This window comes from Phytophthora sojae (assembly GCF_000149755.1).
Source record: "Phytophthora sojae unplaced genomic scaffold PHYSOscaffold_2, whole genome shotgun sequence".
NCBI lineage: Eukaryota > Oomycota > Peronosporomycetes > Peronosporales > Peronosporaceae > Phytophthora > Phytophthora sojae.
Window position 1 is genome coordinate 11237235 of NW_009258116.1, and position 11879 is coordinate 11249113.

At 56.8% G+C, this 11879-nt stretch overlaps 6 protein-coding genes across 6 annotated transcripts; 2 read left to right on the plus strand and 4 right to left on the minus strand.

Moving 5' to 3' along the window:
• Positions 1 to 12: 12 nt before the first annotated feature.
• On the minus strand, positions 13 to 1958 carry PHYSODRAFT_540892 (hypothetical protein). The gene is made up of 2 exons (XM_009523353.1): positions 428 to 1958; positions 13 to 355 (listed from the first exon to the last, which is right to left on the minus strand). The coding sequence occupies exons 1-2, from the start codon at positions 1846 to 1848 to the stop codon at positions 151 to 153; spliced, it is 1626 nt and encodes a 541-aa protein (XP_009521648.1). The 5' UTR covers positions 1849 to 1958; the 3' UTR covers positions 13 to 150.
• A 289-nt stretch (positions 1959 to 2247) lies between these two features.
• PHYSODRAFT_297671 (hypothetical protein) lies at positions 2248 to 4313 on the plus strand (the record flags this gene model as incomplete). The annotated part of the gene is made up of 10 exons (XM_009523354.1): positions 2248 to 2266; positions 2312 to 2333; positions 2407 to 2734; positions 2802 to 2969; positions 3046 to 3201; positions 3273 to 3314; positions 3389 to 3583; positions 3655 to 3924; positions 4005 to 4088; positions 4170 to 4313. 10 exons carry the CDS (start codon positions 2248 to 2250, stop codon positions 4311 to 4313), a joined length of 1428 nt encoding a protein of 475 aa, XP_009521649.1.
• A 156-nt stretch (positions 4314 to 4469) lies between these two features.
• PHYSODRAFT_312415 (hypothetical protein) lies at positions 4470 to 6062 on the minus strand (the record flags this gene model as incomplete). Its single annotated transcript, XM_009523355.1, has 4 exons — positions 4470 to 4497; positions 4584 to 4682; positions 4752 to 5681; positions 5749 to 6062. The coding sequence occupies 4 exons, from the start codon at positions 6060 to 6062 to the stop codon at positions 4470 to 4472; spliced, it is 1371 nt and encodes a 456-aa protein (XP_009521650.1).
• A 759-nt stretch (positions 6063 to 6821) lies between these two features.
• Positions 6822 to 8417, plus strand: PHYSODRAFT_354148 (hypothetical protein). Its single transcript, XM_009523356.1, has 2 exons — positions 6822 to 7912; positions 7990 to 8417. The coding sequence occupies exons 1-2, from the start codon at positions 6848 to 6850 to the stop codon at positions 8260 to 8262; spliced, it is 1338 nt and encodes a 445-aa protein (XP_009521651.1). The 5' UTR covers positions 6822 to 6847; the 3' UTR covers positions 8263 to 8417.
• Positions 8418 to 8504: 87 nt separating this feature from the next.
• On the minus strand, positions 8505 to 9173 carry PHYSODRAFT_478480 (hypothetical protein; the record flags this gene model as incomplete). Its single annotated transcript, XM_009523357.1, has 1 exon — positions 8505 to 9173. The coding sequence occupies one exon, from the start codon at positions 9171 to 9173 to the stop codon at positions 8505 to 8507; it is 669 nt and encodes a 222-aa protein (XP_009521652.1).
• Positions 9174 to 9723: 550 nt separating this feature from the next.
• On the minus strand, positions 9724 to 10908 carry PHYSODRAFT_479053 (hypothetical protein; the record flags this gene model as incomplete). Its single annotated transcript, XM_009523358.1, has 4 exons — positions 9724 to 9756; positions 9822 to 10550; positions 10621 to 10779; positions 10870 to 10908. Coding segments are annotated over 4 exons (960 nt in total), but the record flags the coding sequence as incomplete, so codon positions are not given.
• Between the last annotated feature and the right edge of the window lie 971 nt (positions 10909 to 11879).

Consider the following 11879-nt stretch of genomic DNA (forward strand, 5'->3'; position numbering starts at 1 on the left):
TACCCAATGGTTAATGAAGTGCATGCTTGTTCACTGTTAACCGCCAGATTTGCTGGATATCTCTGGCGGGGAAGGACATGCATGGAACTCAACGGATAAATCTCCTACGTGTTGGACTATACGCCACCTTAATGTACCACCACGCCGGGCTTAGCTCTGGGGAAGTGTTCCGCGCGCGCGGTCCACAATACCCTTGACGTACACAGGGGCGACCTCGAAAAGGTTCTTCAAAATAATGTCTGGGATGTTGAAGCTCTTGGCCCGCTCCTCCGGGTCCTTGTCCAGCTCCACCTTCACAGACCAGAGAAGCAAGCAGCCCTGGCCCGTTGTGTCGCTAAAGTTCTTCAAAGACACCCTGCAACACATAGGAGTAACATGTTAGACATATGCGCAATAGTCAAGCAAGAGCAAATGCGCATCAACGTACGCAGTGGTGGCGTTACGGCGAAGGTGGTCCGGGGACTTGGGGTGGCTGGGGTCGTCAAGGACGGTTCGCGAAATCATAGTCGAGCTGCCATCCGGGTTGTCGCGCTTCTGGTTGACCGTCAGGCTCTCTTCCTTCATCATGCCTCCGCCGACAGCGGCGTCGTTCGACATGGTGAGGTTCACCACGCGACGAATGTATTTGGTGTTGGGATCGACCTCCTCCAGGACCTCCGCCGTCTCCGTGAACGCGAAACTCTTCTCAAAGGTGACGTCGCCAATAACGGACCAGAGGTCGTTAATTACCACGCTCGAGTTGCAGCCGTACAAGTGGTGGCGGAAGAAGATGCCCATTTCGTTCTTGCCCATCTCGTACTGAACCTGCAGGCCGAAGTACGTCATAGTGGACGTTTTCGGGTTGCGGAAGGCAGTCTCGCACGACGTGAGCTGCTTCTCAGAGTTGACCATCGCTTCAGAGGCCATCTCAACAAGACGGTCACGGAACGAACCGGACTGCAGCTGCAGCACGGAAGGAGCAGCCGAGATCGTGTTGGACAGAGCCACTGGAGTGGTGGAGGCTGAAGACGACGAGTTCAGGATCATGTCCAGCGACGGCATGTTGAGAAGCGGCTGCTTGGTGAAGTAGTCCTGTAGCCGCTGAATGAATTTCATCTGCTCCATCAGCGTCTTGCGGAGGAACTCGTTCTCCTGGTCCACACGCGCGCGGATCTCGGCGTGCTGCTCAGCTTCCTGCTTCCACCCGAGCTCGGTGTTGTGTTCAGAGGGCTCGGACGACTGCAGCACTTCAATCTGCTCCTTGAGGTCCTTCACCTTGGCACGCAGCGCAATCAGCTCGTCCTTTTGGCGCTGTCTGTGCTTGCGAGCGGCCTTGGCGATCTGCGCACGACGCTTGGCCTTGGGGTCCTCGTACTCCTCAGGCTGCTTGCGTCCGTCCTCGCCCGACTCTCCGTCGGCGCTGGAGCTGGGAGCCTTGCGCTTCTTCGTGGCAGTCTTCTTCTCCTTGGCCACGGGGGCAGCGGGCGCGGCGGCAGGCGCGCTAGTGGCCGTGGCCGTTGCGGCGCCAGGGACAGCCATCATGGACGTGGCAGCGCCACCCAGGCTCGGGAACATCGAGTTGTTGGCGGCCATGAGCGGGTTCATGCGGCCGCCGTGGATGGGGGCGAGGCCGTTGGCGGCACCAGGCTGAAGTCCGGGCATTGACAGCGGCATGCTCATGCCCATCGGCAGTCCCATGGGGTTGCCGGGAGCACCTCCCAGCTGCGGGGGCGTCATGCCCATGGCGTGGCCGCCGCCGGCGTTCTGCAGCGCCTGCGTGAGGCTGCCGGGCGTGGGGAGCGGCGACGATCCCGTGGCGCCGTTGCGCGGGTTCGTGGCCTCGCGCAGCAAGTTGTGGAAGGCGTCCATGCTGCTGTGCTCACTCACTCGGGTCGGCTCACTTGACGCGCGCTTGCTTGCTTGATGGCCTCTTGATTACGAGCGGGGACGCGGCCGGCGGGGAGCGTTTACGTAAGCGCGGATTCTCAAGTGAAGGCGCCAAGCCAGTCGTCTCTTTGCTTGGGGCGCTTGGCTGGGAGAGAGGGGCCGGCCGCGAGGTCCGCTGCTTACAAGAACCAAGTGCGACTCGCCTCCGCATATAGCGGATCAGCCGACGGTGGTGGCATACTGAGCGCCATATAAAAGCTAGGGCAGACACGAATGCAAGGACGAGCCAGGCGGGAAATAACAGGTACGAAACCCATCCCCTTGCACCGGTTCTGCGTATATCGCAACTGCCTTTGCGCCAATCGCATCGCGTTAAACCAGATGTGTGGTCCACGCAGTGGTATGTATTGCGGAATCGTGATTGCGACATCTGGCCAGGGTTCAGGCATCAACGGACTAAGTTCGGCGTAAGTACGTCTTAAGTTCTCTTTATGGGTTTAAAAGTTCGGTTTATAGGTTGCAACTCGGGCCTCTCTGTAGGTTCCAGACTACAGACAGTGTGCCGGTTGGCTTGTGCACGCCGTTGACTATCATCGCATCGGGAATGGAGACGACCGGATCGGCTACAGCAGCAGACCCGCCTCGCTTCTCAGGCCACAGCAAGGCGGCCGCGCCGCAGTGCTGTCAGACCAGCGAGGCTGGCTGCCAGAATAATTGCTGCGGCGGGCAGCAACAGCAGCAGCAGCTTGTCGCGCACAAGGCCAAGACCAAGCGCAAGCCGTCGGCTGCCGCGCTCAAGCGGCGGATGGCCAACCAGATCCCGGAGGACATTTTGAACGACCCGGAGCTGACCAAGGCCATCGAGCAGGTTTGAATTCTTCATCGCTGCAGACAATTCGACCGCACCGATCACTTACTCACTCTGCTGCGCACAGCTGCCGTGGAACTACAACTTCGAGATCCGCAAGACCGTGTGGCGCATCCGCCAGGCTGGCAGCAAGCGCGTGGCGCTGCAGTTTCCGGAGGGTCTTCTTCTCTACTCCTGCGTCATCTCGGACATCATCGAGCGCTTCACGGGCGCCGACAGCATCATTCTGGGCGACGTGCGTGGACTCGATTTGTGCAGTGGCACGTATTAGTATTTTGTGCTGACAGATGCATGCTTTACTGCAACTACAGGTAACCTATGGTGCCTGCTGTGTGGATGATCTCAGCGCGCTCGCGCTCGGCGCTGACTTCATGGTGCACTACGGCCACAGTTGTTTAGTGCCGATTGATGTCACGACGATCAAGATGCTCTACGTGTTCGTGGACATTGCCATCGACGTCGACCATGTAAGGGATACAGTATTTTTCTGAAGTTTATCGTCAGACTCGAGTCTCATGCCACTTTGCTGTCCTCGCAGCTCATTGACTGCATGAAGCTGACCTTCAAGCCCGAGACCAAGGTTTGTCGTTAAAACACTACACTAAAATTTGTGTCGTCATCTAACCTTGTGCGGGTGCGGTTTCGTACGGATAGCTCGCTCTCATGGGAACGATCCAGTTCAGCAGCTCGATTCACCTGGTGCATTCCCGACTCAAAGACTATTTCACCAGCATGGTGGTGCCGCAAGTTAAGCCCCTGTCTCCGGGCGAGGTGCTGGGTTGCACTTCACCTGTAATCGAAGGTGTTGGTGCGCTCGTGTTCATCGCGGATGGCCGCTTCCATCTCGAGGTTTGTTACCATCACTAACACTCCACATAACCGATTGGGCTCTCTTCACTGACTCGTATTGCTGCTTACAGTCGGCCATGATCATGAACCCGAGCCTGAAGGCCTATCGCTACGACCCGTATCCGAAGGTTCTCACAATTGAGAAGTACGATCTGCCGCAAATGATGGAAGTTCGTCGTGCTGCCATTGACCAGGCCAAGGGTGCGAAGAAGTTCGGTATCGTGCTCGGGACGCTTGGACGTCAGGGAAACCCGCTCATCCTTGACCATGTTAAGCAGCTGCTAGAGCAGAGCGGCAAGGAATATTTCGTGTTGCTCCTGTCGGAGCTGTTCCCAGACAAGGTAAAACGTAGGACTGTCTACGATTTGCTTGCTGATCCTTTCCGCTTATCTAACGTTATTTTATCGCTTGATCTGATTAGCTTGCGCGATTCAAGGATGTCGATGCGTGGATCCAGATAGCGTGCCCACGACTGTCGATCGACTGGGGCTACGCGTTTCCGAAGGTGAGAAAACCGTTCACTGCATGCGTGAATAATTATCTAAGCAATGACTTACTCCTCATCCTGATGTGTACTGCCCTTTAGCCGTTGCTTACAGCGTACGAAGCGGAAGTGTGTCTGGAGCAGACGCAGTGGAAGGAGGGTTCGTATCCGATGGACTTCTATGCAAAGGGAAGCGGACCCTGGACGAACTATCACGACCGCAAGAAAACTCAAATCGCTGCGTAAGCTTGCAGTGGTCGGGTAGCACCAGAGGAGACTCTGCGACGAGGACGGAAGGTATTGGGAATCGTTATTGCATTTTTGGTAAATTGCATGGTCACTCTTTCTTCGAGTTGTCTTCGTCTTATAATTGTATGCATCCTTCTCAACCGTGCAACACGATCAGTCTTGGCCATGCGAGCGCGTGGTGCTGATTTTTGTTTGAGTGAGGAATACACACGGCAGAGTGGTTCAGATTCGAGTACGCTCTGCAAGGATTTTGTGCTTGTTTCTTACCTTGGACTGAGCACTTGCTCTGCTGGAGGGCTGGTTAGACCAGCAGGGGGAGACTTCAAGGGGCTGCGAGGGGCATCTGGGTGGATTTTAAGGATCTCCCTGGAAGGCACACAGCACGATAACGTCAAAAACTCCTTCAGCACAGATTATTGCATCATAAAAACCTACTCGAAGATGAGCTCTTTCAGTCGAGACTCGGTGAGATCCTCTTTCTCAAAGTCGAAGCTGAAGGAGCTGTCCGCGACTGGCTCGTCCTCCAAATTGTGCAGTGAGGCTAAGTACGGGTGCTCCAGTGCTTCCTCCACGGAGATCCGTTTTGCCGGATCAAACACAAGCATGCGCTGCAACAAATCGATCGCTTCGGGTGTAGCTTTCGGGAAAAGTTTGGCAAAGGGAACTCCAGGCCGCATAGGTTGGTTTTTCATGAAGCGCTTAGCTCTTTCGCTGACCACGAAATGCAAGTCCTCCTCACAAGGCGTTCCAATCTTGTCACAGATTATCTGGAGCTGGTGAATGTAGTCATCTCCGGGGAAGAGAGGCGTTCGGCCGAGAAGCTCCGCGAAAATGCATCCAGTGGACCAAATGTCAATCGCTTTCGTATACTCTCTGGACGAGAGCATGATCTCCGGGGCGCGGTACCAGCGCGTGACGACGTACTCCGTGAGCTCCATGTTGTCCTCCTCTGGCGCCACACCTCGCGACAAGCCGAAGTCGCACACCTTCAAGTCGCAATTCGAGTTCAGTAGCAGGTTCGATGGCTTGAGGTCGCGGTGAAGAACGTTCGCCGAGTGGATGTACTTGAGCGCCCGTAAGATCTGGTACAGGAAGTACTGCACGTGGTCATCGGTGAGAGGCTGTCTCGAGTAGATGATCCGGTGCAGATCGGTCTCCATCAAGTCTGCGATGATGTACACGTCTTCGAACTGCGCCAAGGATGGCGGGGGCAACAAGTCGACAATGGTGATCACGTTTTCGTGATCAAAGTGCTGTAAGAGCTTAATCTCGCGCAGAATGCGCTTGGCATCCACGAGGTCTTCAAATGCCCTCGAGATTTTCTTTACGGCTACCTTCTCATTTGTCTCTGCGTTTTCAGCCGAACTGCGCGCAAGTCAATATGGTTAGATTAAACAGTCAAGAGCTCGGGAACTTCAACGCAGTCTCTTACATGACAACGCCATAGGCACCGCGGCCAATGACCTTGATAAATTTGTACTTCTCGTCAATCTGGAAGTTCGTTCCTGCTACAACAAACGAGTACGTCCCCGGCCGAGCTGGAGGTGCAGCGATGGTCGTAGTGGAGCTAGCCTTACGTGTCGAGCTCACTGCATCACTTGCACCAACCGGAGCCGAAGTGTCAGAGGACCGGTCGCTGCTGGGCAATCCTCCGGCGGAGAGGATTTTCGATGCCGATACTGGGGGAGATCCGACCGATTTCAGCGGGGAAGACGATGCAGGCCCGGTCGGTGTGAAGCTGGCCATGCTGCCTCAACACCTCGGGTTCTTTTGTGAGGGCTGTTGAGAACAAGCGCACAGAGAAACACCGACTAAATATAAGCAAACGCGCCAGCAAAAAGACCGCCTCACCCATCGAGTTCTTAGTTGCCTAACTGGCTGATCATCTTACCTAGACTGACACAGAACTTGTAGATAGATGACGCCGATCGATCGCGCTTGGGTAGTCTGGAGACGATCGCGGCTGCAAGGAGCAGGGCTGGGCACGGCGACGCTCTTGACTGTGGCGACAAAGGATCAGGACTTTCCAACCAGCGCCCCGCTCCAAGGGAAACTCCAAACGGCCCGCGAAATTCCATAGCACGGCAGAGGTGATCCCAAAAGCAGCGTGCCGCCGCCCTATTAATAACGGGCGCGCACAGCAACGGACACGGGACCTGGAGGCTGTCACAGTGGGAAGCGCGGCTGTTGGTCGCGATCCACCCGCCGAGCAAAAGGCTGCGACTCAGTTCGACCGCATTGACGTCCAATACACTGCGATGTATGTTAAGAGTTAGGAGTAACCAGTGGTGAAGAATTAAGCTGTTGAGCTTGGTTGCAGGGTAACTCAAGAGCGATGGTCGCTTCAACTTGGAAGTTGCCTTTTTTCTCGACCAATCCGCGGGCGCGTCCGCATCATATCCGCGTTTTATTGGTCGAAAATAGGAATATGTAAAACCTCGGTATCCGCCTTTGCCCGAGGTTTTTCCCCTTTGTGCAGGGGGAGATCTTTGCAGTGCTGAAGGAGAGAAGCAGGCGGAGAAGCAGCCAGCATGGGTCAGGGCCAGAGCGGACTGCCGCGCCAGACGCGCGAGGAGGCCGCCAAGAAGAAGGAGGATGCGGCCAAGCAGAAGAAGAAGAAGTTCGAGCCGCGCGGCGGCGCCATGACGCGCAAGCGCCGCAAGAAAAAAGGCCCGGCCGCCGCCGTGCGCATCCCGACTGTGTACCCGACGGCCAAGTGCAAGCTGCGCCTGCTCAAGATGGAGCGCATCAAGGACTTTCTGCTCATGGAGCAGGAGTTCATCCAGAACCAGGAGGTCATGAAGCCCAAGCAGGAGAAGGACGAGGAGGAGCGCTCCAAGGTGGACGACCTGCGCGGCACGCCCATGGGCGTCGGCACGCTCGAGGAGATGATCGACGACAACCACGCCATCGTCTCGTCCTCCGTGGGGCCCGAGTACTACGTGGGCGTCATGTCCTTCGTGAACCAGGACATGCTGGAGCCCGGCTGCTCCGTGCTGCTGCACAACAAGGTCATGTCGGTCGTGGGCATCCTCGCCGACGACACGGACCCGATGGTGAGCGTCATGAAGGTAGACAAGGCGCCGCTCGAGTCGTACGCAGATATCGGTGGGCTGGAGTCGCAGATTCAGGAGATCAAGGAGGCGGTGGAGCTGCCGCTCACGCACCCGGAGCTCTACGAAGGCATCGGTATCCGTCCGCCCAAGGGAGTCATTCTCTACGGCGAGCCTGGCACAGGCAAGACACTGCTGGCCAAGGCTGTCGCTAACCAGACGTCGGCCACCTTCCTTCGTATTGTGGGTTCCGAGCTGATCCAGAAGTACTTGGGCGACGGCCCGAAGCTCGTCCGCGAGATGTTCCGCGTGGCAGACGACCACGCTCCGTCTATTGTGTTCATTGATGAGATTGATGCTGTCGGTAGCAAGCGTTACGACTCGAGCAGTGGCGGCACGCGTGAAATACAGCGTACGATGCTGGAGCTGCTGAACCAGCTCGACGGTTTCGATGAGCGTGGCGACGTCAAGGTGATCATGGCGACCAACGCTATTGAGAGCCTCGACCCTGCTCTTATCCGTCCTGGTCGTATCGACAGAAAGGTGCGTACCTCATCCTGTAGTATCTGTGCTGTAGTTGTTGGTATTGACGCGTTCGTGAATCGTTTTCATTGACACAGATTGAGTTCCCGCTGCCGGACATTAAGACGAAGCGCCGTATCTTCGGCATCCACACAGGACGCATGAGCCTGGCAGACGATGTGGACTTGGAGGAGTTTGTGATGTCCAAGGACGAGCTTTCTGGAGCTGACATCAAGGCTGTTTGCACGGAGGCTGGTCTGCTTGCCCTGCGCGAGCGCCGCATGCGTGTGACGCAATCGGACTTCCGGAAGGCAAAGGAGAAAGCGCTTTACAAGAAGAAGGCCAACATCCCCGAGGGACTCTATCTATAATCGCATAGAGAGACGAACCACGGCTTCAGCGTCCCGGAACAACCGAAGTGAAGGGGTGCTCGAGAGGCGACGCGGATTCACATCCGCTCGTTGCTCTACGATAGGGTCCACACGGAAATACCACATTGCAAGCCGATTTGTGCTCTTGTTTCTTCAAAGGTGTGTACATTTTCGACACTAACACGTTACTTCTAGGGTGTTTTTTACTGCTACAGCGGGAGCATACAGGGTCTTCAGGCTGTTTATCTGCCTGGGAGGCTCGGTCGGAGCGCCGAGAGGCGCCCAGGCAGCCATGAGATAACGGCGAAGCTGGGTCTGGCGATCTTCATCTCGACGGGGTCCTTGAGCGTGGATACGCGGAACGACGGACTCCTGAACAAGCCGCGGGACTTTTTCTCAGTGTTCGAGTCGCCGGTGATCAGCTTCACGTCGAATCGGTTGGCCAAGTTCACGAGGTTCTGCCGTTGACTCTCCAGCAGAGAAGCTCGTCGCTTTGAGTCCGGCGTCTTCAAGGCGGAGCCGCTGTTGTCTTCATGACCGGACAGCGCGCAGCTAATGGGGTCGTCGAAAGCGTGGCGTCGCCAATTGTGAATTGCGTTCGCCCACTTGATCATTGTCTTGGACGTGGCGGCGGCGAAGCAGTACGTCTTTTCGCGCTTGCCGGCCGCCACGAACGCGCCTGCCTGCTCGTTGCGCTTCACCTCGAGCGCGTGCACCGCGAATCGGTTCGGACACAGGCCGGCGTTGTCGCCAACCAGCGGCTGCACGCGGATGCGATGCCGGGTGAGTCCGACGGATTCGCGCAGCACTCCGCCCGGCTTGTCGAAGCAGCGCAGCATGCCGTGCTCCAGCACACAGTACTGCACCTGCGCGACGCGCTCCTTGGAGAATACGAGCAGGAAGCCCTCCATCCGACAAGTGAGCTCGTGCGTGCGTTGACAGACAGCGGTGCGTTACGCGGAGGCGGTTTCGCTGATGGGGAAAGCCCACCAAGACAGGCAAATGGCTTGTGTCTCTTTCAACGCAGCGAGACTTGCGCCGCCGCTCCGGCTGTCCAGGGCACGCTCTGCCCTCGCGGTCTCCATTACGCTGCTCCACATCTTTACATGGCTCTCTCTTTCCCAGCTGTTGCGACGTCGTGAACTTGCGCGAGTCACATGCACCAGATGACAAGCGATACAACGGCGAAGTGTAATGAATGCTGCCACCTCCAAGGCTACATATACATATAAGGATAGTTTGGGCTGCTTGGGGGCACTGGTTGCATGACGAACAGCGATTGCAACGCAAGACTGCAAGGCGGGCGATAAATTAGTGCATTACACCGGGCAAAATCGAGAAGTTTTTACATGAAGGTGCGCGAAACTAAAGTATCATACTCCTTCTCCATGGGTTGCACCCCACGCTTGGCACTCGTCTCGCCGCAGTCGCGCCGACGACGCCTTCATTTACTGCGCTTCATCATTGATTCGACATCTGGTTGCGTAAATTGGCCTGCACTCACACAGTTAGCTCCTTATCGGTCATCACACGTAAGTGCAGAATTGAATCGATCGTACCGTGACTCTTTCGATCGGCGTTGAGGTGTTTGAGCGGTCAGACGGTCGAGAATGGTAATTGCCATAGGCATACTGTCTGTTGCCAGGCGGTGGTTGGCTTTCTCCGTAGCCGCCAGCGTACTGCTGAGGATAAGCTCCAGGTACATTCGGGTGAGACCCTGGGTGATTGACATTTGGGTAGCCACCCCACGCGTTGCCGCCGACACCGATATTGTTGTAGTACTGCCCACCACCATAAGCCCCCGGAGCGTTTGCGGCTGGCGTGGTGGAATACACCACCACACGCTCGGGGCCCATGCTGTCCATTTCCATTTCACCTTGCTGACCTTCTCCGATCCATTGCTGGGGGGCTGCTTGCTGCGGCAAATGCTGCATCGGTTGCTGATTGTACGCAGCCCACTGGGGCGGCGCATACTCGCGATATCCTCCACCGACGTCGTAGTCCTGGTTCGGAGAAGCTCGACGTACTCGTCGCATCCGGTTGGGGGCATTATTATCAGCCCGCTGCAGCCGAGGGTCCGCGCTACCACGTCCGCCGCCCCTCGCACCATTGCGTAGCGGAGTAGCTGGCCCATACGTGGAGGACTCGGCGATCACAGGTTGGCCCTTGAGCGAGTTGTTGTACATTTCTGCTACCTCATAGTACTTCCGGGCTGTTCGCTCGTGCAGCATTGCCAGCAACTGCTGCGCTCCTAACTGTTTGGCAATCTTCTTGGTCGAGGCAACCCCCTAAAATAAAAGACCACGTTATTACAGGCGATGAAAAAGGTTCACCACGTCCTGTCGTGATCCCTCGTACCTCTGCGACTGTGCTGCCGGCTGTCACGATAGTCTTGAAGAGCTTCACACCGTCCCCCTCGACAGGCACCGTATTATAGTTGATCGACACGCCCCGGTTACGATTCTGATACTCCTGCAGAACTTGTGCCGGCGTCTTGATTGAGAGCTCCATGCATGCCTGTTGTTCAAATTCAGGTTCAGCTTGTTCCGTTACTTGGCGCTGCTTTATGCAGATATCGTCAAAGATACGCTTCAACAGACAGCCTACCTGAAGAACACGCGGATCGCCGATGGGCAGCGTTTTGAATTCCTCCAAAGTCAATTCCTCCAAAGTCTGTCGAGAGAAGTCGGGTGTTGTTAGATCTCGGGGCCGACCATGCAAAAAATCAAGGAAAAAATACTCACCATTGACGGCTGCTTGCCACCCGCCGATCCCTTGTCCTGCGCTCGCTCTGCCTTGGTCACGGGGGTGTTCAACTTGCGCTTCTTGGACTGAGCCTGATCTCACATACAAATACCTCGCTCAGTGAGCCTGCCAACCGAAAACAACCCAACAGTGGAGCTGTCTCCCTGTTCGAAAGCATCTAACACCCTTCCTTACGCTACTCGGTTCTTGAGAAGACAGCGCTGGCAGCGCCGGCGACGATGCCACCTCAGCCGCGCCAAGACTCTCTTTGCGCCTTTGCGCCGCCGCATCCGACCCCGGCGCGAAGATGCTGAGCGGCGGCACGTGCTGCTTGACGAGCCGGTGGAGCTCCGGTTGCGACAGCGCGCCGTCGCCGCCCACGTCCAGCGGGTACGGCCGCGTCCAGCAAACGACTCCGAGTCCGTCGTGCACGTAGCAGGGCAGTCCGGAGCCGTGGATGATCCGCTGCCAGCCTGGAGGCAGCGACGCATCCGCGGCAGACGCGGATACAGCAGCGGCGTTGCTGCTCATGCTATTCGTGGTGGCGCTGTTGGTGCTGCCGTCGCCGCCATTGCCAGCTCTTTCGGACTCTGCGGCGTCAGCTGCCATCGCCGCCGAGCTGAGCTGCATCAGCCCGGCGGCGGACGCAAAGCTGTCCAGGTGCTCGGCACCGGCCTGCGAGATGCCCGCAGTGGTGCGCACCTTGTGCGAGTCGCCGGCCGCAGCCATTTCTCTTGTGAATTCGCGCAGCATGCGCCGTTGGCAACGGAGCGGTGTGCCGCTTGCATTGCCGCAAGCTTACCTTTTCGACCAATGAGGTAACTTTAAATTGAGTTTTGACCTATGGCTGATCTCTAAGGACACGATTTCTG